The sequence below is a fragment of the Macrotis lagotis genome, chromosome 2 (genome assembly GCF_037893015.1).
Source record: "Macrotis lagotis isolate mMagLag1 chromosome 2, bilby.v1.9.chrom.fasta, whole genome shotgun sequence".
Taxonomy (NCBI): Eukaryota; Metazoa; Chordata; class Mammalia; order Peramelemorphia; family Peramelidae; genus Macrotis; species Macrotis lagotis.
Window position 1 is genome coordinate 244,592,046 of NC_133659.1, and position 26,104 is coordinate 244,618,149.

Below are 26,104 nucleotides of genomic sequence, written 5' to 3' on the forward strand. Positions count from 1 at the left end.
ATGGAGCAATTAATGACTAATAATGACAATTACAAAGTTAACAACAGAGAAGACATTAAGAGATTTCTTTCTAAATATCTAAAAGGAGACAATGATAAAAGCACAAGTCATCTAGAAATTATGGGAGAGACAAAACTTAAAACATCAAAGACCAAACCTCATAGCACTCTACTATAAATTAATGTTTTTTTAAGAAGGAAGAGACTAAATTAAGAGACTAAAATAAATATTTTATGAAAAAAGGAGGAGGAGGAGGAGAAGATAGAGTGGAATATATGAAATACAAGTTTACAATGAAGATAAAATTAACTCCTGTAGGACAAAGAACCTACAGAAAAATGGACCAGCAGGTAACGGCAGGCTTGGAAAAAAAATTGTTATACTTGTAGGAGGTGGTTCCACTGATGTTCCTGTGGGAGCCGAGAGTGATTCTTAAAATGGAATAGAGATCTTGCAATGGGTATTATCTACAAGGATTTGGTCCTCAGAGAAACCTTTCAACCTGCCTTAGAAGAAGGTGAATCAGAGCTTCTGGGAACAGCTGATACCCAGAAGAGTGGGAGGGCATAGATCCAGGAAAGAGATTCCTAGGCAAATGGGAAGAGAAATGACCAAGGGGAGGACAAATATCAATAATGAACTGCATAATCAGGGACATTGGAAGATTCCTATCACAGGAATCTTTTAGGAATTAGTATTTCTAAGAGTGAGGCATAACAAAAAAAAGGTCTAGGAGAGATAAGACAACAATACCAACACTATTTAGAAGAAAAAAACCAAATAGGTATCTTAGAAAGTTTAATTTCATGACAAGTACTAAGGCTAAATAAGTTTGACCATGAATCAAAGAATAAAATCCTAGAAAAAACAGGCTAAATAATGAAGAGAATGATGGAAAGAGGTCCTTTTTAAATTAAAAGTATGGAATAAAATCTAAAAATAACAAAAACAAGTTGAAGAGTAGGAAGGGAAGATAACTGAGAAGAAAAAGAGAAAGAAATAAAATAATAGATTAAAAATGAAAAAAGAAACTGATAAGCAAAACTAGAGATGGGGGTAACAAAATGAATGGGTTGGGATCTTGAAAGTGAGGGAAAGACAGCTGATGGGAATAAGATTGCTTTAAAATAGATTAAACTCAATTTAACTGAAGAGATATAGCATTGTGTTCACAAAGGAAGAGAAAAATACCCTAATTTGGGAAAACCTTAAATATTGGAGATAGAGGGGAAAAAAACTCCACCTAATTCTTATAACTTCACATATGACTGGATCATACAATCATGTAAAACAAAAAAGATGAACAGATTGGATAAGAAAATGAAATTTCACAATTGGATGCTTATTAGTAACTTTAAAAAATCTATTTAAGTTTGTCTCCTTACTTTTATAATATTTTTCAGTTGTTATTATTTTAGGTTGTGTTTACCATTTTTCTTTTTGTAATTTTTTCATGCACAACTGAGAAATGTGTAAATGTAGTGGGAATCAAAAAATCAGCTTGCATAGTAGACTGCTAGATTTAGACACTCAGTAAGACCTGAGTTCAAATGTGATCTCACACATTTGCTGACTAAGGATTCTAAGCAAATCATTTAATCTTTTCTTTTTGCCTCAGTTTCCTCATTTGTAAAATGGAGATAATATCACTTATCTTTCAGGATTGTTTTGGGGATTCAATTACATAATAATTGTAAAGTGCTTTCCACAAAATCTGGTGCATAGTAAAAGCTCTCTATATATCTTAATTATTAATATTATTAATAATCACCAGAGATCTAGGATAACTAATGCTTATAAAATTATTTTTAGGTTCCAACCTTTTTCTTGTTTATCTTTTTTTTTAAGGCATTGAAATTCTGAAGAGATACTTTTCTCTTCCTATGATAAAACATAATCGGTTTATCATCCTTTAGTCCCCTCTAACTATTCAAGCAATATTTGTGTTTATATTTTCTTTTCATTTCATCAGGCATAATTGAAAGTTCTCTTTTATTATAATTTACCTTTTTCCTAATGGAATTATACTTAGTTTTTCAGATTTAGTTGTTTTTTGTTGTAAGCCTTTTTTTTTTTTTACAAGGCAAACGGGGTTCAGTGGCTTGCCCAAGGCCACACAGCTAGGTAATTATTAAGTGTCTGAGACTGGATTTGAACCCAGGTACTCCTGATTCCAAGGCCGGTGGTTTATCCACTAGGCCACCTAGCTGCCCCTGTTGTAAGCCTTTTTTAAAAAATCTTAGAATATTGTATTGTTTAGTGTGAAAGTAACTTATCCTCTGGTATAAGATTTCTGTTTGACTGCTGGCAATATTTTTTCTTTAACCATAAAGCTCTGGATTTCAGCTCAGACATTCTGGTTGTTTTTAACTTTTCTTTTTTTGTTTTCAGAAGGTGACTGGTAAATTCTTTCATTTTTTCACTTTGTTTTTTGATTCACATAGATCTAGACAATTTTCTTTTATGATTTCATTAGATATTTGATCATAGTTTTCAAAGAATTCAATGATAAATTATTTCTCTATGACCTGTTTACCAGATCAAATTTCAGTTTTGTGACTAAAAAATTTCAGTCATTCAGTTCTTTTTTTCTGTTCTATTTTTCAGAGAGTCTACTGATTGACTCTTTCTATTTGTTTTAAACTATTACTTTCCTTTCATTTTTCCTTTTAAGAGGTCTACTTTTATTTTAAAGATCTCTTGTTTCACTTTTCTATTTACTCTTGGAGCTCCTATGGCCAAGTAGTTCTTTTTTTCCCTCAGTCTCTGTTTGTACTTTTTTATGGAATTCTCTTGAGTTTACCTCTTCTATTGGGTTTATCTCTTTTTTTAATCCAGTTAATTTTTAAATTATATTGGAAATTTTCATATATTTGCTAATTTCTTCAGTATCTGTTTCTGCATTAGGACTTTGTGCCAGGCATTGCCCTGGTTTTTTGTATATTCTTTGATAGGGTGGTATTTGATGCTTAGTTTTCACCCTCCCATAATCTAGTTGCTGATTCTGATGCTATGCCACAGTTCTGGATGTAGTGGCTAATTCTAGACCCCATTCTGTGCTAAGGTCCCTGGCCTTGTCTTTAATTTCTTATGGCCCATTATGGATACTCGCCTTGGTCAGGAGTTTGTCTCTTCCTTTCACTGTTACCTAGTTTGGATTGACTTTCATTATAACCCTGACAACTGTAACATCCTTTTGCAAAGATTATGCTGATTTTAGACCTCTATGAAGGTTCCTCAATACTGCCTACCTAACCTTTAAAACTCTCAATTTATTTATTTATTTGTGGGTTTTTAAAATTTTTTTTGAACTTTGCAATTCTCCCACACACCCCAATTTCACTTCCCTCCATCCATCCACCCCACAAGACAGTCTGGCAGTCTTTACATTGTTTCCATGTTATACATTGATAAAAATTGAATCTGTTGAGAGAGAAATCATGTCCTTAAGGAAAAAAACAAAATATAAGAGAAAGCAAAATTACATAACTTTTTTCTCTTTTTAAAATTTATTTTAAAGTTTATTTATTTTGAATTTTGCAATTTTCCTCTTAATCTCACTTTCCTCCCCGACCCCAAAGAAGGCAGTTATTTAGTCTTTACATAGTTTCCATGGTATACATTGATCTAAGTTGAATGTGATGAGAGAAATCATATCCTTAAGGAAAAAAAATAAAGTATAAGAGATAGCAAAATTACATAATAAGATAATTTTTTTAAAATTAAAGGTAATAGTGTTTGGTCTTTGTTCAAATGCCACAATTCTTTGGATACAAATGGTATTCTTCATCACAGATATCCCAAAATTGCATCTGATTGTTGCACTGATGGAGTGAGCAAGTCTTTTAAGGTAGATCATCACCCCCATGTTGGGGTCTACAGTATTCTTCTGGTTCTGCTCATCTCACTCAGCAACAGTTCATGCACATCCTTCCAGGTTTCCCTGAATTCCCATCCCTCCTTGTTTCTAATAGAACAGTAATGTTCCATAACATACATATACCACAATTTGTTCAGCCATTCCACAATTTTTGGACATTCACTCAGTTTCCAATTCTTTGCCACCACAAACAGGGCTGCCGTGAATATTTTTGTACAAGTGATATTTTTACCCCTTTTCGTGATCTCTTCAGGCTATACACCTAGTACTGGTGTTGCTGGATCAAATTTATTGCCCTTTGGGCATCATTCCAAATTGCTCTCCAGAGAGGTTGGATTAGTTCACAGCTCCACCAGCAATGTATTAGTGTTAGTGTCCCAGAGTTCCCATATCCCTTCCAACATTGATCATTGTCTTTTCTGGTTATATTGGCCAGTCTGAGAGCAATTTTTTCTTTTCTTTTTTTTTTTTTTTTGGCATTGGGACTGTCTATGAGACAGATTTTTTTTTAATTCTCATTTTGTACAAAAGTTTTTTTTACATTAATAAAATATTCTTGTTTAAGAGTAAACAAAATACCCCCTCCCCCTCATGAATATAGACTTGCTTGAGTGATAAAGTAAAGGGGAGAGAAAAAAAATTAAAATTAAAAAAATAATAGTAATAATTGTAGTTATGGCCAGGTGGCGCAATGGACGAAGCACCAGCCCCGGAGCCACGAGCACCTGAGCCCACATCCAGCCCCATAGACCCAACAATCCCCCAGCCATGTGACATGCAAGTCACCCAATCCCTACTGCCCTGCAAAAACCTAAAAGAAGAAAAAAAAAGACCCAAAATAAAATAAAATAGTAATAATAGTAGGGGTGGCTGGGTGGTGGACAGAGCATCGGCCCTTGAGCCAGGAGCACCTGGGTCCAAATCCGGCCTCACACACTCAAAGATCACCCCACTATGCGGCCCCAGGCAGGCCACCCAGCCTCATTTGCCCTGCACCCCCCCCCCAAATAATAATAATAAAAAATGTGCTTCAGTCTTTGTTCCAACACCAACAACTTTGTCATGGGTGGATCACATTCTTTATGGTAAGTCCATCGCAAAAGTTACTTCCATATTTTTCCATTGTTGCCGTTGCTGATCGCAAATCCCTCCTTTCTTATTTCTCCACTACCATGTACTATATTTTCTCTCTCCTTTCACTCTGACTCTGCTGTAGGGTCGCTGAGTGGTGTAACAGACAGATCCCTGCTCCTGGGGCCAAGAAGCCCTGGGGCCCCACACCACCCCTTAGGCCCAGAATCCACCTGGCCCCATGGTCCTGGATAGGCCTTCCAATCCTAGCCCCTTGCAAGAAGTAAAAAAGAAAATGTGTTATATCTGACCACTCTCCCCCCATGGTCCATCCTCTCCTCCTTTATTCATACCCCCACCCCTTCCCCCTGCTCCCCCCTCCTTCTTACTCCAGATGCCTATACCCCTTTGAGTATATATGCTGTTTCCTCTCCCAGCCACCTGTGATGAGAGCAAAGGTTCCCTCATTCCCCCTTGCCTCCCCCCTTCCATATCATTGCAATAGCTCATTGTATTAAAAAAAATCTTATTATATGAAATATCTTGGCCTATTCCCCCTCTCCTTTTTCTTTCTCCCATTAAATTTCCCTTTTTTTCCTATTGACTCCATTTTTACGCCATATTTTTATCTCCAAATTCAGCTTTCTCCTGTGCTTCAACTATAAAAGCTCCCTCTACCTGCTCTGTTAACTGACAAGGTTCATATGAGTAATTATCAGTGTCATTTTTCTGTGCAGGAATGCATGCAGTTCATCATCATTAAGTCCCTCATATTTTCCCCCTCTCCTCCAAACTCCATGCTTCACCTGAGTCCTGTATCTGAAGATCAAAACTTCTGTTCAGCTCTGGCCGTTCCAAAAGGAACATTTGAAATTCCCCTGGTTCATTGAAAGTCCATCTTTTTCCCTGGAAGAGGACATTCAGCCTTGCTGGGTAGTTCATTCTTGGCTGCATTCTAAGCTCTTTTGCCTTCCAGTATATTATATTCCAAGCGCCACGAGCTTCCGATGTAGTTGCTGCTAAGTCCTGTGTGATCCTGACTGCAGCTCCACGATATTTGAACTGTGTCCTTCTGGCTGCTTGTAATATTTTCTCTTTGACTTGGGAGTTCTGGAACTTGGCTATAATATTCCTAGGGGTTGGTTTTTTGGTATCTCTTTCTTGGGGGGATGGGTGGATTCTCTCCATTTCTATTTTGCCCTCTGCTTCTAGAATATCAGGGCAATTTTCCTATAGTAATTCTTTGAAAATGCTGTCAAAGCTCTTTTCCTGATCATGACTTTCAAGTATTCCAATAATTTTTAAATTATCTTTCCTAAGTCTGTTTTCCATATCAGCTGTTTTTTCAATGAGATGTTTCACATTTTCTTCTAATTTTTCATTTTTTTGGTTTTGAAGTATTGATTCCTGATTTCTGGTAAGTTCATCAATCTCCCTGAATTCTATTCTTTGTCTGAAGGATTTGTTCTCCTCAGAGTTTTCTTATCTCTTTTTCCATCTGGCCAATTTTGCTTTTTAAAGCATTCTTCTCCTCAATAACTTTTTGAACTCTTTTATCCATTTGACCTAAGCTGTTTTTTAGCATGCCACTTTCTTCAGCATTTTTTTGGATTTCCTTGACTAAGCTGCTGACTTCATTTTCATGTTTTTCCTGCATCTCTGTCCTTTCTTTTCCCAGTTTTTCTTCCAACTCCCTCATTTGATTTTCAAAGTCTTTTTTTGAGGTCTGTCATGGCCTGAGCCCAATTTCTCTTTTTCTTGGAGTCTTTAGATGCAGGAGCTTGTGCTTCCTCATCTTCATACTGAGTGTTTTGATCCTTCTTGTGCTCATATGCAAAATATTTCTCAATGGTCTTCCTTTTATTTCTCTGCTTGCTCATTTTCCCAGCCTGGGCCTGGTTTTGAGGTGCTTCTTGAGCTTTTGGGACACTCCCACAAGGGTCTCAGTGTGTGAGGCTCTGTCCTCCCTCCTGGTCTGTGAATGATCATAAGCACCCCCCTCTGCCACGGGGCTGAGGTGGGGGTGCCCTGCTGTTCTATTGGGGGGCCTAGACTACGATCAGGATCTGAATGTGGGCAGAGCCCCAGAGTCCTGTTCCAGGGGCAGAGGATAGAGCTTTGCAGTCTCTCTTTTCACTCCTCTCCCTCAACTCAATGGGCTCATGCCCTGAGGGCTCCTGCTTAAGGGCTCTGCCTGCTTCTGTTTCTGGATCTGGGCTGCTGAAAGACCATGCTGCTCACTGTGTGCCCTGAGGGCTGGCCTCCATGTGCTCGCTCTGGCAGAGGTCCCCTGCTGTTCCCCCACTTTGTGCCTGGTGCTCCCTGGGGTGCAGCTCAGGAGCCTCCCCTGCTGCTGTGATCTGGGGCTCCTAGCACCCTGGGGCTGCCTCTGGGAGGCTGAAGTTCTTTCGCTCTGGTGGGCCACCCCTCTGGTGGGCTGTCCCTCCAACCCCCAGGGAGCAGAGCCTTTCTGCTCTTTTCCAGGTTACCTTGAGTAGAACTGCCTCTCTGGGTCCCTCTGTGGGTTCTCTCTCTCAAAATTTAGTTAGAGTCCTTAGTTTAGAAGTTTTATCAGAGAACGCCTAAGACTGGATTCCTCCTTGTGGCCATCTTGGCTCCGCCCCCTATGAGACTGAGAGCAATTTTTCATGATTATGGGTCACTTTGATTCTCACATTTGTAAATTGCTTTTGCATATCCTTTGACCATTTGGCAGTTGGAGAATGGTTTTTTTCTTAATTTGACTCAGTTCTCTCTATATATTTTAGAAATGAGTCCTTTGTCAGAAATGCTACTTGTAAAAATTGTTTCCCAGTTTACTGCATTTCTTTTGATTTTGTTTACAGTGGTTTTGTTTGTGTAAAAGCTTTTTAATTTTTTTTTTTTTTAGGCTTTTGCAAGGCAAATGGGGTTAAGTAGCTTGCGCAAGGCCACACAGCTAGGTAATTATTAAGTGTCTGAGGCCGGATTTGAACTCAGGTACTCCTGACTGCAGGGCTGGTGCTCTATCTACTGCGCAACCTAACCACCCAAAGCTTTTTAATTTAATGTAATCAAAATCAATTCTCTGTATATTTTTGAAATGAGTCCTTGTCAGAAATACTAGTTGTAAAAATTGTTTCCCAATTTACTGGAATTCTTTTGATTTTGGTTACAGTGCAAAAGCCTTTTAATTTAATGTAATCAACTCTATCTAGTTTGTTTTGAATGATGGTCTCTATCTCTTCCATGGTCATAAACTGCTTTCCATAAATCTGACAGATAAACTATTTCTTGATCTCCTAGTTTACTTATAATATTGTCTTTTATTTCTAAATCCTGTACCCATTTTTGGTATAGGGTGTGAGATGTTGGTCTATTGGTTCTTCTATACTAACTTCCATTTTTCCCAACAGTTTTTATTGAAGAGAGAGTTTTTGTCCCCAAAGCTGGACTCTTTGGGTTTATCAAGCAGCAGATTTCTATAATCATTTCCTGCTTTTGCACCTAGTCTGTTCCCCTGATACATCACTCTGTTTTTTAGTCAGTACCAGACTATTTTGATGACTGATGCTTTATAAAAAAATTTAGGTCTGGTAGGGCTAAGCCACCTGCTTTTGCTTTTTTTTCATTAAATCCCTGGAAATTCTTGACTTTTTATTTCTCCATATGAATTTACTTACAATTTTTTCTAGCACATTAAAATAATTTTTGGAAGTTTGATTGATAAGGCACTAAATAAGTAGTTTAATTTAGATATAATTATCATTTTTATTATATTAGCTCAGCCTATCCGTGAGCAGTTGGTATTTGCCCAGTTATTTAAATCTGATTTTATTTGTATAAGAAGTATATTATAGTTGTTTTCATAGAATTTCTGAGTCTACCTTGGCAAGTAGACTCCCAAGTATTTTATATTATCTGAAGATACTTTAAATGGTATTTCTCTCCCGCTGTATCTTGCTAGTAATATATAGAAATCCTGAGGATTTATGAGGGTTTATTTTATACCCTGTGACTTTGCTAAATTTCCTAATTGTTTCTAGTAGTTTTTTTAGATGATTTTTTGGGGGGGATTCTCTAGGTATTCTGTCATGTCATCTGCAAAGAGTGAGAGTTTTGTATCCTCCTTCCTTATTCTGATTCCTTCAGTTTCTTTGTTTCTTATTGCTGAAGCTAATATTCCTGATATAATTTTGAATAGTAGTGGTTATAAAGGGTTTCACCCCTGGTCTTATTGTGAATGCCTGTAGCCTATTCCCATTACATATAATGCTTGTTGATGGTTTCAGATAGATGCCACTTATTATTTTAAGGAACAATCCATTTATTTCTATGCTGTCTAGTGTTTATAGTAGGAATGGGTGCTGTATGTTGTCAAAAGCTTTTTCAGTATCTGTTGATATAATCATATGATTTATGATAGATTTGTTATTGATATAATTAATTATACTAACAGTTTCTTTAATATTGAACCAACCCTGCATTCCTGAGATAAATCCTACTTGGTTGTATTGTATTATCCTAGTGATAACTTGCAATCATTTTGCTAAGATTTTATTTAAGATTTTTGCATCAATATTCATCAGGGAGCTAGGTCTATAATTTTCTCTCTCATTTTTAACTCTTCCTGATTTAGGTATCAGCACCATATTGGTGTCATAGAAATAGGCAGAGTTCTGTTTTCATCTGTTTTTCCAAAGAGTTTATACAGAATTGGAACCAATTGTTCCTTAAATGTTTGATAGAATTCACTTGTGAATTCATCTGGTCTTGGAGATTTTTTTCTTAGGGAGTTCAATAATGGCTTCTTAAATTTATTTTTCTGAGATAGGGTTATTTAGGTATTTAATTTCCTCTTCATTTAACCTGGGCAACTTATATTTTTGTAAATATTTTTCTTTTTCACTTAGATTATCAAATTTATTGGCATGGAATTGGGCAAAATAATTTTAAGTTATTACTTTAATTTCTTTCTTGGTGGTGAGTTTACCTTTTTCATTTATGATACTAGCAATTTGGTTTTCTTTTTTTTATCAAATTTACTAGAGGTTTATCAATTTTATTTTTTTCATAAAACCAACTCTTGGTTTTATTTATTAGTTCAATAGTTTTCTTGCTTCCAATTTTTATTAATTTCTCCTTTAATTTTTAGAATTTCTAATTTGATATTTAATTGGGGATTTTTAATTTGTTCTTTCTCTAATTTTTTAGTTGCATATTTAGTTCATTGATTTCTTCTTTCTCTAATTTATTCATGTAAGTATTTAAAGGTATAGCATATCCCCTGACAACTGCCTTGGCTGTATGCCATAAGTTTTGGTATGTTGTCTCATTATTGTCATGATCTAGGATGAAATCACTAATTCTCTCTGTAATTTGTTGTTTGATCCATTCATTCTTTAAAATGAGGTTATTTAGTTTTCAATTAATTTTAGTTCTATCTTTCCATGGTCCTTTACTGCTTATGATTTTTATTGCATTATGATCTGAGAAGGAGGTATTCATTATTTCTGCCTTTTTGCATTTGATTATAAGGATTTTATGCCCTAGTACTTGGTCAATTTTGTGTAAGTGCCATGTACTGAAGGAAAAAAAGCATATTCCTTTCTATCCCCATTCAGCTTTCTCCAAAGGTCTATCATGTCTAGGTTTTCTAAATCTGGGAGCGGGAGGTTGAGGTCTCCCACCAGTAGGGTTTTGCTGTCTATGTCTTCCTGTAACTCCTTCAACTTTTCCTCTAAGAATTTGGATGCTATTCCATTTGGTGCATACATATTTATTATTGAGATTGCTTCATTGTCTATGGTACCTTTCAGGTAGATATAATTTCCTAACTTATCTCTTTTAATGAGATCTATTTTTGAATCTGCTTTATCTGAGATAAGGATTGCTATCCCTGTTTTTTTCACTTCAGCTGAAGCAAAATATATTTTGCTGCAACCTTTTACTTTTACTCTATATGTACCTCTCTGCTTCACATGAGTTTCTTGTAAGCAGCATATTATAGGATTCTGGTTTTTCATCTACTCTGCTATTCACTTACATTTTATGAGAGAGTTCATCCAATTCACTTTCAAAGTTATAATTACGAACTCTTTATTACCCTCCATGATATCTTCCTTCTGTATTTTTTTCCCCTTTTTACTTTATCCATATTCCCTGGTATTTTGTTTCTGGATATCACCTTCTTCAATGTATTTACCCCCTTATATCCAACCCCCTCCCCTTTCTTCCCCCTTTCCCTTTTCCCTTCTTCCTTCCCTTCCTTTCTGTTAGTTTCTCTTTTCCTCCTCCCCTCCCCCTTTTAATATTTGAAAGGTAAGTTAAGTTTTTTTTTTTAACTTAACTTAGTGTGTGTATGTTAACTTTGAGCCAAATCTGATGAGAGTAAGATTCAGGTGGTTTTAGCCTCCTCCCTTATTCCCCTCCCTTGCAATAGGTTCTTTGTACCTCTTTACCTCATTCAGTGTCTTCCATCCTTCTGTGTTTTTACTGATCCCCCTTTTCAAGGAAATATTGTTTTTAAATCATTCTATCAGAGTTATGGATAAGTCATGAGTGTTCATTATTTCTGGCTTAAGTATATTATCTCTAAGAGAATTAAAATTCTCGAGAGTTATGAGAATCTTTCTCCCTTGTAGGGATATAGTCAGTTTCAACTCATTGGATAGCAATTTCTTTCTTATCTATCTATCTATTTATCTATTTATTTTTACCTTTCTATGGGTCTCTTGAGTTGTGTGTTTGAAGTCCAAATTTTCTATTTAGCTCTGTTCTTTCCATCAGGAAAAGTTAGAAGTCTCCTATTTTGTTAAATGTCCATCTTTTCCCCTGAAAGAGAAGGCTCAGTTTTGTCAGATAGTGAATTCTTGGTTGCATTCCAAGCTTCCTTGCTCATTGGAATATCACATTCCCATAATATTCATGCAGCCAGGTCTTGTGTAATCCTTACTGTGGCTTCTTGGTATCTGAATTGTTGTTTATTTCTGGCTACTTGCAAGATTTTCTCTTTTATCTGATTGTTGTAGAATTTGGCCACAATATTACTTGGTGTTTTCATTTTGGGATCCCTTTCTGGAGGGGATTGGTGAATTCTTTCAATAACTGTTTTGCCCTCTAGTCTCATAATATCAGGGCAATTTTCCACCACTAAATCCTGTAATATCGAGTCCAGGCTTTTTTTTCCCTCCTCAATGTTTTCAGGAAGCCCAGTGATTATTAAGTTACCTCTCCTGGATGTATTCTCAAGGTCAATGGTTTTGCTGATTAGGTATTTTACATTTTTTCTTCTTTTTTTGGTTTTGTTTAACAGATTCTTTTTGTCTCATGAAGTTATTAGTTTCCACCAATTCCGTTCTGTTTTTTTAGAGAAGAATTTTCTTCATTTACCTTTGGCAACTCCTTTTCCAATTGGTCAGCCCTATTTTTGAAGGAGTTTTCCATTTGCCCAGTTGTGGTTTTGAGAGAATTATTTTCTTGTTGCAAGTTGTTACTTTTCACTTGAGTTTCTTTTCCTGTTCTTTGCTCTTGATTTTTAAACTCCTTCCTGATTTCTTCTAGGAAGTCTTTCTGAGTTGGAGACCAGTTTATAGTCCTCAGAATTTCTAGATAACTCTGAGTTAGGATCTTTGTTTTCAAGGTATTTTTCAATTGCCCCCCCCCTTTTGGCTGGCTTATCTTCATTTTCCTAAGATCATGTGTTGGGGGATGGGGCTGGTTCACAGAACTTTGGTGTTGAAATTCCTAGAGGCTTTGATCACTGGACTTAGTAACTAGAAGTGGGCCATCCAGCAAGGGTTGCTGTTTGCTTTCTCTCCAGTTTCTGTGACCTTGATTTGAGGCCTGCTCTCTGGGTCTGGAGGGAGCTCAGGGCACAGCTGGGTACTGTTATCTTTAAACAATGTGGGCTGCCTCCTCCTGCTAGGTAGTTAATCTCCTTATTCAACTGAGAGAGCTCTGCTGCTCATGCCTGAGCCTGGGGTTGGGGTGGGGTGGGGTTGTTACTGTGTTTGTTCTGGAAAGAGAATTCTGCTGAAAGTATGGCACACAGGGCTCTGGTCCTCCATATCAGTGGAGTTGATTCGTTCAGTGTCCAGCCGAACTCTTCTACTTCCTGTGCTAGAATTCCCCCTCTCGTCTTGCGGCTCATATAGCTGAATCCTCAGCAGATGATCTTATGTTGGTCCTTGGGCTTCACCCACTTCCCCTGGGCTGACTCTCTGCTTTCTGCCCCCGCTTCACCCACACTCCTCTGAGATAGACCTTGTTGGGAGATGTTCTTCTCCTAGTTTCTTTTTCTGGGTTTTGTCAAATGAATTTCTGTTAAGAAGTGTCATTCATATTAGTTCTGAGGGAAAGCCAAGAGACCTTAGCACAGTGTTTGGCTTCTCTCTGCCATCTTCAAAACTTTCAATTTCATGGGAGAGTCCTCTATCATGAACTGTAGTTGTCTCCTGCCTCTGACTGACAATATTGGAACTAACTTGCCTCAGACCTCTAGCAGGGCCTTAGGTCTGCACATATTGCTCCTGGATAAGCCTTCTCGGTCTCTGTAAATTGACTTTCTGGGATCCAGAATTACTCAATACTGAGGCTATGACAGGTTAGGAATAAGTTTTGTCTATCTTGTGTGAACTCTAAAATTATAAGAAACTTAATACATAGGATTAAAAATAACATATCAAAATATATGGATTAGACATGAAGTTTTACTCTCTGGGATTTATCATTAACTTTTCTAAAGATGGTCTCCCTTAGATGGGGGTCTTCAGAAAATTTATACCAAAACAGGTCGAGGGGAGTAGACATAACAAGTGTAGACAAAACCTTAAACTTCCTGGGAGACCATTCTATTATTTGATATCAAAAGAGAACCATATTTCTACAATACTATCTTTCCTTAGGTAGATAATATTTTTTATGAGTTTAAGTACCAGGAGGGCAGGGCACGTATTCCTTTCCTAGGCTAAAGGAGGACACAGTTCTTTCTTGGATTAAAGAGGGTAGGACAAGATCTTCCTTTCAAATGTGAAAGGCCACATTCAGTTCTTCATAATAACTTAGAGAATAGATCTTTGATTAGGAATATAGTTATAAAAACTTATTATAATATTATATATTATATTATTTATACTATATAGTATAATATATTGTGTATACAATTTATATTATAATATATACACTAGATATTATAGTTATAAAAACTTATAATAGTCATTATTATTGTTATTGCACTGTGACACTTGAGACTTCATTTATTAGATGTGTGACTTTACTGTCTTTGCTTAAAGTATCCTAAGATTCTGTCCTCTTCTTGCCCAGCAAGATGAAAGATCTTATTGGTGATTTCTGTTGATTGTATTGATCATTACTTCATTTATTGAACTTTAAAATTTTTGATGGAACATTTTTCAGGAAATTTGGGCTCAGCTAGGTCCTTTCCTTTTGTGAGAGATGTGATTATTTCTCACATTTAACAGCTAATTATTGAATAAGAACCAGTTTACTTCCTCATTCAGAAAATCAGTCAATGTGGGAAATTTGCTCAAAGACTTAGCCAGCCATGAAGCCTTCAGTCTAATCAAAGGCGGTAAAGAAATTCTAAGTTTAGGTGAATGAGTTGATTCTAGCTCATTACATTCACTCAGGTTAGGAAAATATGCATTCTTCCTTTTTGTCAGATGGGTGATAATCTCTTTGATTAAGATTTGGGTGCTCAGTGTCACCCCAAAATCTCAGTAGAATAGGTCCACCTCTCATTATAATATTCATTATATCTCATTATTTTTCTTTTACAAGACAATGGGGTTAAGTTAATGTGCCCAAGGACACACACCATATTTCCCCATGTATAAAAGGCTCCCATGTATAAGATGCACCTTTGTTTAGGGGCCTGAAATTTGAAAAACAAATGTATTACATAAAGATACTCAACTCAAGTTTTATTCATCATAAAATTCATACAACTCCGCATCACTGACAAAACTCCCATCCATTAGCTCGTCCTTATCTGTGTTTGATGAGGAGAGGCTCTGATTGCTCTCCTGGTGTGTGGTTGACCACAAGCATTCCATGGTCAAGTTTGGTGTGTGTATGCATGCTTAGTCTATTCTGTTTCATGAACCTGAAGCACCAATTGTATCCTCCTTTGAAATCAGTCCTTTCTTTTTCATCAGCAGTTCTTCTTGCCTCATGCTGAACCATCTTTTTGGACACAGGAATTCCAATTGCCCCTTGCTCTTCAATCTGTATTTTTCAATTCCCTCTCTACATCAGTTCATTTGGTTGACTAACCTCTCATGACCTTCATCTGCTGTGCTGTTTTCAGGAGGGTTTCTTCTTCCCATAGCCAATTTTGGATTGTTTTTTAGTTGGAGGAGGACTAAACATGTTCAGCTGTATGATTTCCATTCATTTTGCAAACTGGATCACTTTTAACTTGAACAGGACTCTTTTCTGGGCAGGACATGTCAAAAGGTAATCTAATATACCAGTAACAAATATGAAACAAAGAGAACAATGACAACAAGCATGAAAAAGTGGGAAATGCAAGTAAAAAAAATCTATAACAATGCACAAAAATAAGCTGAAAAAGTGGAAATGCAAGTAAAAATCTGCAACCACTGTATAAGATGCTCCTAGATTTAGACTCCAAATTTTTCAAAAAAGGGTGAGTCTTATTCATGGGGAAATATAGTAGGTGTCTGAGGCCAAATTTATACTCAGGTTCTTCTGACTCCAGGGCTGGAACTCTAGCCACTGCACCACCTAGCTGTCCCCTCTCTCATTACTTTTTAACCTTTTAGAATCAAGAACAACCTTTTTTTTTCCAAGAAGTGTCAAGTGGGTTCTATGAGGGCTCTTTGTCCTTTGAGAGTGTCACTAACCTAATTTATTAATATGATTAAATTCTCAGAAACCATGTCTCTAGAACTTTTAAAATGTCATTGTTGCCATTATAACTGGAAGTCCAGTAAACTTATTTTTCTTGATTGTAAATTTGCATGCCCCTTGAAATCTGACTTTTCTTTTTTGCTTGCATTCTAGTTAGCTATTGCCTCAGTAATTAGACTGATATCTGTATGTCAGATGTGAAAATAGAATTAGCAAAATTTGGCAACTTATATTTGCCCTTGACACTGAGAATGAGGACTTGAGAGTGAAACTAGTATGAGAATCTTACTTGAGTAGAAGAATGGGTTACTTTTACATAGTAATTGGGAAGATCAAAATATAAGTTGATAACATTCTTGCCTCTGATTAGTTTATATTCTTTGTGTAACGCTACAGTTTTCCTCCAGAAGTTATAAGAGGATAGATTAGCTATAAGAGACTATATCCTGAGGGGAACAGAATTTTTCCAAAGGAATATTTTTGAGTTTATACTGAGATATATTTTTTCTTCATTTCTTGAAAGGTCCTCTGCAAATTAATATTGTAAATTAGAAGTTATAGAACAGGTGCTTAATCTTTGTTCCCTACCAGGAGGTTCAATAACAAAATCATTGGTTTGGTTAAACAAAAAAATCCTTCATATTTACTTAGAAATTCAAAACTTCCATATGTAGCTTTGGTGGGTAGAAGAGATTAGATTATATTCTTGGCCTGAAGTTGCTGTCTAATCCTCCAGCAGGAAAGACCTGAGTGGAAACATTTGTACCAAAATGTCACAGATTAAAGGTTCCTCACACCTACTTCCTGCCCTTGCCCTGGCTTCTAATATTGAGTAACACGACAACATCCAGTGCTTCTGGGATTGTCATCAAAATCCAGAGTGTTGGATAGAAGTTGGGCCCTTCTTCCCAATAATTGTATTGAGACTGGTAGTAGATATGATGAAGAAATAGATTCGCTATCACTGCCTTCTGCTCAGACAGCAGTGACTTGGCTTAAGAGTTGTCTGAAGCCAAATAGAAATTAGTATATTAGTTTTGAGCAAAAAACAGATGTCCTTGATGAATTTGGAGACATAATGTGAGGAAGCCAATGTCTGTTTCATCTTTCAGTAAGCTCTAATGTCATCTACCTGAGAACCTGAAGTTTCTCTTCTCATATAGAGAAGGGAACCCTTTTTACCTGATACTTGAGTCTAGAATTACTACCAGTGATTGCATCACCTATTGAATTGCCTAACATTTATGAGTCTGACTTCCTTCACCCCTTTGCCCAACCTTTGCAAATGAATTTTTGCTAATTTGAGTGCTGGAACAGTCGTTCATTTCCATGCCCTTTCTTCCCCTCAAGGGCTAAAGCACCATCTTTCTGTCTAGTTTAGGTCTAGTCTATTTTAATCAGCTGACAAGTTGTATGCCAAATGCCTTTGGTCAACCTAAAACCAAAGGAGAGTGTGAGAGTGATAATTGTTGGACTTTTGCTAGACTTTGTTCCCCACCCAAAACACACACACACACACACCCCCCAAATAACAAAGACAACAATATATAGTCCCCAGAATGCTTAGCTTTGTCTGGGGCTATTTGTTCTGGGGCAACTCAAGCCAATCCCTTGTTAGTTTTATTTGATATTGGAATGGCATTCATAGGTCTTTCAACAGTTAACAAAAGGAGATTTTATTAGTTATAACAGGAGCTATAAACACTAAGAGCACCTTGAATTGCTTTAGGTCCCTTGCTTGAATTATCTGTTGTTTTTCATCAGCCAAGCATCAGAGTGGGTATGGAGTTTCTTGTGACTACTTTTTTTTTTTTTTAAGGTTTTTGCAAGGCAAATGGGGTTAAATGGTTTGCCCAAGGCCACACAGCTAGGTAATTATTAAGTGTCTGAAACTGGATTTCAACTCAGGTACTCTTGACTCCAGTGCCTGTGCTCTATCCACTGCGCCACCTAGCCGCCCCCCCCCCCCCCCCCCCCCCGTGACTACTTTCAAGGATAATCTTAATATCATTTTTTTAGTTGAACTTGCAAATAAAGGCAAGGGTCAATTTGTGTTTTAGGTCAAATGCTGTTTTAGATGCTCTGTGAAAGAATTTTTGTTGATGTTTTTCTCCAGAAATGGCTTGCTTATATTAAACAGTATTTAATTAGTAAATAAGATGTTTTTGTGAGTAGTAAAAAATAGCAAATAACTTAGTTTTGTAATATAACAATATGTAAAATGACTTTCAGGATTCAAATATATTTAACTTTTTTTCATTTTATTATAAAGTCTTGGGAAGAATTCAAAACCCTGTGTGCCAGCCTGTAAAACAAATATCATAACATAAGAAATAGACAGTACAATGTAATAGAGCAAATATGAATAATTGGCTGTTATTACATAAAAATTATAGCATTTTGCAAGGTATTTACAAATAATGATAAAAAGAATAGAAATATGGTATTCAAAGGTTTGCATCCATTCTCATTTGATTGTACTAGCTTTGTAAAGAATGTATAGCTATTTTTCCCATTTTGCAGATGAAGAAGCTAAAGTTCATAAGGGTTAGGTTAGTTGTTCAGTTTCAAAGAGCTAGTCTTTACTAGGTTTAAGTTAAAATTAGAATGTACATATTCCTAACCATGAATTATTTTAAAATGTTTCTAGTCTCAAGTAGCAACTGTAGCTGCTAAAACCAATACAGATAATATAGAAATAAATGGATCTTTCCTTTATATTGTAAGAAGTATTTGTCTAAAGTCAAGAGTTAGCATTATATATAATGAAGATAAAAATAGAGGCCTTTTCTATAAGGTCAGGTATCACCACTGCTATTGACCATATTGTGAGAAGTGCTAATGATAGCAATCAAGAAAGAGAAATTAAGAGAATTAAGAATAAGGAAAAAGAAAACAAAATTATTAGGTTTTTTTTATTTGATATGAGAATCTACCTAGAAAACCCTAGGAAGTCAACTAAAAATTAGCCAGAAACTATTTTCAGCAAAGTTGTAGGATATAAATTCAATCTACACAAATCACCAGTATTTTTGTATATTGCCAACAAAATCCACAGGAATAAAAGAGAAAAAGATTCATTTAAAGTAACTACAGATTTGAATGTCTACCCACTAAGACACAATTGGAAATCTATGAATACAATTACAATTTACTCTGAAGAAATAAAGCATCTTAATAAGTGGAAAAAAAATATTGGCTGGGTAGACCAAATGAGTAATATTAAAATGGCAATGTTATCTAAAATTAAGTTACTCACTCATTCCTCATATCATTCAAATTACCAAAGCAATATTTTATACAGCTAAAAAAAGAAATAGGTTGCAGAAAGTAGGAAGAAGGCTGAGTTTTGGGGAAAGATAAAAATTATTTTTCATATTTGCTGAATATGAGAGTCTTAAAAAAGGCATGCTTTCTACATCCCCAGATTATGCAATTTGCCCTCAAAAAAAGTGTTATTGGTAAATTAAAACAGAGTCTTAGTATAAATGTCACAAATCAAATGATAATTTTTGTTTTCTGGTATTTAACTGGATAAAATGCATATATTTTAGAGATGGTACCTAATATTGTATTCTAAGCAATGGTATCAGCTTCTTTATTTCTTCAGAGTCTGTGTCCTCTCCTCTTTCTTTTTTCATTTACCTTCCTTGTCCAAAGGAAACAGCTGTAAAAGGGTAGTACTCATATTTTTAGTACACTGAAACAGAAGTATAATTCTGTCTGGGTTTCATGGCGTAGGCCTGTGTTATATATGTGTGTATATACACACACATATATAAAACCTTTTAGTATTTCAGTAACAAAACTCTCTTGGATGAGATCCAAGATGGACATACCTCATATTGGAAAGATTTCAGTGTTATATATATTCCTTTTGTTTTATATCTGGCAGGTCCAATTTGTTTGTTATATCAGCTGTAGACTTAATGATTTTTCCATCTGTTTCTTTAGAACAAGATGCTGGCCTTGATGCCCTTTCCTCAATTATAAGTCGACAGAAACAAATGGGGCAAGAGATTGGGAATGAGCTTGATGAACAAAATGGTAAGATTGTGTCTTTGAAGGTCATTGATGAATAGTAGGAAAGAATCAATATTTAGAGGTTAAATAGTATAACTGATTATTTTTGATTGATTGATATAGTTTAATACTACTATACTTGGTTTATGAAAGAAATAACTTTCTGATTTGTTAACTATATTAACAAACTGCTATGTTAACAATATGTTACCTAGGCTAAAAAATAACAATTATGTTTCACTCTTTGTATATAGTGGAGATTGAGATTTGAAACTTGATTTCCTAAAAGTGCTCAGAATATTTTTTTTTAGATTTCCTTTTCCATTTTTATCAGATGAAACTATAAGCTACATATTTTAGTGAATAAGATATCTGAGATTTTTTATCAAGAATCTTATCTTCATTTAACATGTTTTGTGTTTTGTGAGTTAACATTGATTTTATATAGATAAAATGTGTTCCTAAATATGTTGCTACTTTTAAAATTACAAATGCAATTTTTGACTAATTAATTCCAATTCATGGGAATTATACTTACTGTATTCTACTATTCAGACCACATCTGGCTAGACAATCTGCATTTTTGACATTTGACCAAGGAATCAGATGGTGACTAGACTGGTAGGCAGAAAAGGAAGTGAATGATTCATGGATTAACTATAAATTAAAAGACTAGAATTTGTAGAACTGATTTTTTTTTAAAGTAGCAAAGAGGAATTTCCTTAAATTTGTTCTGTCATTTTCATATTCTTGTGAATATAGAGGGGATAACTCTTATTTCACATATTTCTTGTGAGTTCTTCTGGTGATACATGAAACAACAGCAAACAATTGAAACAACATAACTAAATGATACATTATGGTGTAGTAATATCAGGAAGACATGAATTCATTAGGGAAAGAAGAGGTGAAACATGAATAAGATTTGAAGGATTGCTGATAAATAGAAATGTGATTGGAGAACATTTAAAGTGAGGGAAGGAAGAGAGGTAAAAATGAACTTTGTGAGCTTGGGAGTTAATTCGATAGTATGAAATTAAGTAGGGTGGGTCAGATTATAGAAGATCTTGAAAATTAGAATTTAGAATTACAGATTTGGAGCTGCAAGAGACTTTAAAGATTATCAAGTTCAATTCCTTCATTTTACAGATAAGAAAACTGAAATCAGAGGTTGTGATTCACCCAAAGTCTCAACATTAATATTTATTGCAGCATTCAAACTCAGTTCTTCCTGACAAGAAGTACAGCACTCTATTCACTATGATTTGTAGGAAATAGGGCAGTTACTGAATGTTTTTAACCGAGAATTACATGATTAAAATAGCAGTCATATATGGGATGAAATGGGAGAGAAAATGAACCGGTAGTCAAAAGATTCTAAAAGACTTTCAGCAATCTTGGTTATAAGAATCTGGACTATTGTATTTGAAATGTATTTGAATACATTATGTATAAAATAGGTATTTAAATATATGACTATATAATGTATGTTTAAATATATATGTGTTATATGTATATATAGCTATTCATTAGATAGTACTTCTCTTCTTGTATATATATATATAGATAGATAGCTAGATAGATAGATAGATAGATAGATAGATAGATAGATAGATAAATACTGGGTATACAAGAATGAATACAAAGAAGGATGATGTGGAAGACATTTTGTGGGTAAAAATGATGGAAGTTTTTTGGATGTAGGAAATAAAAGAGAGACATTAGATAAGAGTTGACCATGAATGAAAATTGGGAAGTTGGATAGTTCTTACTTTTAGAGTAATGATAAATTTTGGTACATTTTGATTTTGAGATTTTCAATTAGGAATGTGAAATAGACAGATGGAGATCAGAAGTTCTGGGATTTGTTAGCATAGAGTGTTAGTTGATGTTCTGAAAATAGATTAACTCTTCCCATGAGATAATGTGAATAAATAATAAATAATAGTAGAGGTCCTAGGCCTGAGCCTAGGAGATACATAACTAATAGTTACTAGTGACAGAGAGAAATGGAACCATGAAAGAGAAGATAGAAAAGTAGCAGGAAAACCAAAAGACTAATGTTATGGAAGCTTGAGGATGAGGAATTTTCAAGGAGAGTAGACAATCTACCCATTTTCTGTGAGAAAAAAAATTAAAAGAAAATTTCCATGTAATTGGCTTTCTAAATTAAATAGAAAGCCTCTGTCACCTGAGGTTGCATTTAAAGCATTTAAACTTGATAATCCCATTTAATCCACAATTAAGCATTCTATAATTAGGAGGGTAGTTAAAAATTGAATAAATATTTGATAAAGGAAAGGTGACATCCTTTCCAGGGCAGAGTTGATTAAAATCTAATATTTGTACATGGTACATTTTATCCTCCCCTCTGGATCTCAGTCTATCTCCTATTCCATTTCTTTTTTTTAAATTTCATTTTTATTCTTATTTTGTACAAATTTTTTTTTACATTAATAAAATATTCTGGTTTACAAGTAAACAAAATACCCCTCCCCCCATGAATATAGATAGACTTGCTTGGGCGAAAAAAGTAAAGGGGAGAGAAAAAAAATTAAAATTAAAAAAATAATAGTACTAATTGTAGGTATGGCCAGGTGGCGCAATGGACGAAGCACCAGCTCTGGAGCCATGAGCACCCGAGCCCACATCCAGCCCCGTAGACCCAACAATCACCCAGCCATGTGACATGCAAGCCACCCGATCCCCACTGCCCTGCAAAAACCAAAAAGAAGAAAAAAAAAAGACCCAAAATAAAATAAAATAGTAATAATAGTAGGGGTGGCTGGGTAGCAGACAGAGCATCGGCCGTTGAGCCAGGAGCACCTGGGTCCAAATCCGGCCCCAGACACCCACAGATCACCCTGCTATGTGGCCCCAGGCAGGCCACCCAGCCCCACTCGCCCTGCACCCTCCCCCAAATAATAATAACAAAAGATGTGCTTCAGTCTTTGTTCCAACACCATCAACTCTGTCCTGGGTGGATCACATTCTTTATGATAAGTCCACCACAAAAGTTACTTCCATATTTTTCCAACATTGCCATTGCTGATCTCAACTCCCTCCTTTCTTATTTCTTCACTACCATGTACTATATTTTCTCTCTCCTTTCACTCTGACTCCGCTGTAGGGTTGCTGAGTGGCGCAGCAGACAGATCCCTGGTCCTGGGGCCAAGAAGCCCTGAGCCCCCATACCACCCCTTAGGCCCAGAATCCACCTGGCCCTATGGTCCTGGGCAGGCCTTCCAATCCCAGCCCCTTGCAAGAAGTAAAAAAGAAATTGTGTTATATCTGACCACTCTCCCCCCATGGTCCATCCTCTCTTCCTTTATTCACATCCCCACCCCTTCCCCCTGCTCCCCCCCTCCTTCTTACTCCAGATGTCTATACCCCATTGAGTATTTTTGCTGTTTCCTCTCCTAGCCATTTCTGATGAGAGCAAAGGTTCCCTCATTCCCCCTTGGCTCCCCCTTTCCATATCATTGCAATAGCTCATTGTATTAAAAAAAATCTTATTATGTGAAATATCTTGGCCTATTCCCCCTCTCCTTTTTCTTTCTCCCATTCCATTTCCCTTTTTTTCTATTGACTCCATTTTTACACCATATTTTATCCTCGAATTCAGCTTTCTCCTGTGCTTCAACTATAAAAGCTCCCTCTACCCGCTCTATTAACTGAGAAGGTTCATATGAATATTATCAGTATCATTTTTCTATACATGCAGCTCATCCTCATTAAGTCCCTCATACTTCCCCCCTCTCCTCCAATCTCCATGCTTCACCTGAGTCCTGTATCTGAAGATCAAACCTTCTGTTCAGCTCTGGCCATTCCAAAAGGAACCTTTGAAATTCCCCTGGTTCATTGAAATTCCATCTTTTTCCCTGGAAGAGCACATTCAGCCTTGCTGGGTAGTTTATTCTTGGCTGCATTTTAAACTCTTTTGCCTTCCGGTATATTGTATTCCATGCCCTATGAGCTTCCAGTGTAGTTGCTGCTAAGTCCTGTGTGATCCTGACTGCAGCTCCACAATATTTGAACTGTGTCCTTCTGGCTGCTTGTAATATTTTCTCTTTGACTTGGGAGTTCTGGAACTTGGCTATAATATTCCTAGGGGTTTGTTTTTTGGTATCTCTTTCTTGGGGGGATGGGTGGATTCTCTCCATTTCTATTTTGCCCTCTGCTTCTAGAGTATCAGGGCAATTTTCCTATAGTAATTCTTTGAAAATGCTGTCAAAGCTCTTTTCCTGATCATGACTTTCAGGTATTCCAATAATTTTTAAATTATCTTTCCTAAGTCTGTTTTCCATATCAGTTGTTTTTTTCAATGAGATATTTCACATTTTCTTCTAATTTTTCATTTTTTTGGTTTTGAAGTATTGATTCCTGATTTCTGGTAAATTCATCAGTCTCCCTGAATTCTATTCTTTGTCTGAAGGATTTGTTCTCCTCAGAGTTTTCTTATCTCTTTTTCCATCTGGCCAATTTTGCTTTTTAAAGCATTCTTCTCCTCAATAACTTTTTGAACTGTTTTATCCATTTGACCTAAGCTGGTTTTTATCATGCTATTTTCTTCAGCATTTTTTTGGATTTCCTTGACTAAGCTGCTGACTTCATTTTCATGTTTTTCCTGCATCTCTGTCCTTTCTTTTCCCAGTTTTTCTTCCAACTCCCTCATTTGATTTTCAAAGTCTTTTTTGAGCTCTGTCATAGCCTGAGCCCAATTTCTGTTTTTCTTGGAGTCTTTAGATGCAGGAGCTTGTGATTCCTCATCTTCAGACTAAGTATTTTGGTCCTTCTTGGGCTCATTTGCAAAACATTTTTCAATAGTCTTCCTTTTGTTTCTCTGCTTGCTCATTTTCCCAGCCTGGGCCTGGTTTGGGGGTGCTTCCTGAGCTTTTGGGGCACTCCCACAAGGGTCTCAGTGTGTGAGGCTCTGTCCTCCTTCCTGGTCTGTGAATGACCATATGCACCCCCCCCCCCCTGCCACGGGGCCAAGGGGGGGGGCCGCTGCTGTTCTATGGGGGGGGGGGGCTGGACTGCGATCAGGATCTGAATGTGGTCAGAACCCCAGAGTCCTGTTCCAGAGGCAGAGGACAGAAGAACTCTGCAGTCTCTCTTCACTCTCCTTCCTCAGCTCAATGGGCTCATGCCCTGGAGGCTCCTGCTTAGGGGCTCTGCCTGCTTCTGTTTCCTGGATCTGGGCTGGGGAAAGACCAAGCTGCTAGCTGTGTGGCCTGAGGGCTGGGCTCCAAGTGCTCACTCTGGCAGAGGTCCCCTCTGTTCCCCCACTTTGTGCCTGGTGCTCCCCGGGGTGCAGCTCAGGGGACTCCCCTGCTGCTGTGAGCCATGGTTCCCAGCGCCCTGGGGCTGGCTCAGGGAGGCTGAAGTATTTTCGCTCTGGTGGGCCACCCTTCCGGCGGGCTGCCCCTCCGACCCGACCTGGGGGAGCAGAGCCTTTCTGCTCTTTTCCAGGTTACCTTGAGTAGAACTGCCTCACTGGTTCCCTTTGTGGGTTTTGTCTCTCGAAAGTTTAGTTAGAGTCCTTAGTTTATGAGTTTTTATCAGAGAGCTCCTAAGACTGGATCCCTTCATGTCACCATCTTGGCTCCGCCCCTCCTATTCCATTTCTCCCAGTTATGAACCTCTATTAGAGTTTACATACATATATTTTACATACAGTTTACATATATAATATTTAGTTATACTTATTATGATACACATATAGAGAACATTCCCACGAATATGGTTCTATATAAGAATTATACAAAAATATACTATTAACAGAAATAAATTATATATCCATTAGAATTATGTGTACACTAAACCATAATAGCATTACATGATTCCTTATAGAATCTAAGCCATTTATTCCTCAAACATTAATTCATTTATAAAACAAACATTTATTATTTAAACTAGTATTGATATACATAGGAAGACCATCAAGCTAGTAGTGATACACAAAGGAAGAAATTTCTTTTCTCATGGATCTTATAGACTGACAGGGGGATATATTACATTTTATAAACATAGGTTATCACAGTTTATATTTTATGATAAGACAATAGAATTGAACTAAGTCCTATGTTATGTTTGATCCAAGGCAGATCAAGCATAGATCTCCCATTTCTCCCTGAAATTCATATAATACAGATCCATACACAGGCAAGGAGTATTTTTATTTCCCAAAATAATTTATATTTCCAGTAGTGGTTACCCAGAAAAACTTCACTGGAATGACATTTCTGTGTTATG

The 26,104-nt window shown here is 36.5% G+C and overlaps 1 protein-coding gene across 1 annotated transcript in view; it reads left to right on the plus strand.

Moving 5' to 3' along the window:
* STX8 (syntaxin 8) overlaps positions 1-26,104 on the plus strand; it is a 333,250-nt gene that overhangs the window by 92,544 nt on the left and 214,602 nt on the right. Inside the window, exon 6 of the mRNA XM_074225606.1 lies at positions 19,781-19,873. Coding sequence (XP_074081707.1) covers positions 19,781-19,873 — 93 coding nt within the window. The remainder of the gene's footprint in view (positions 1-19,780; positions 19,874-26,104) is intronic.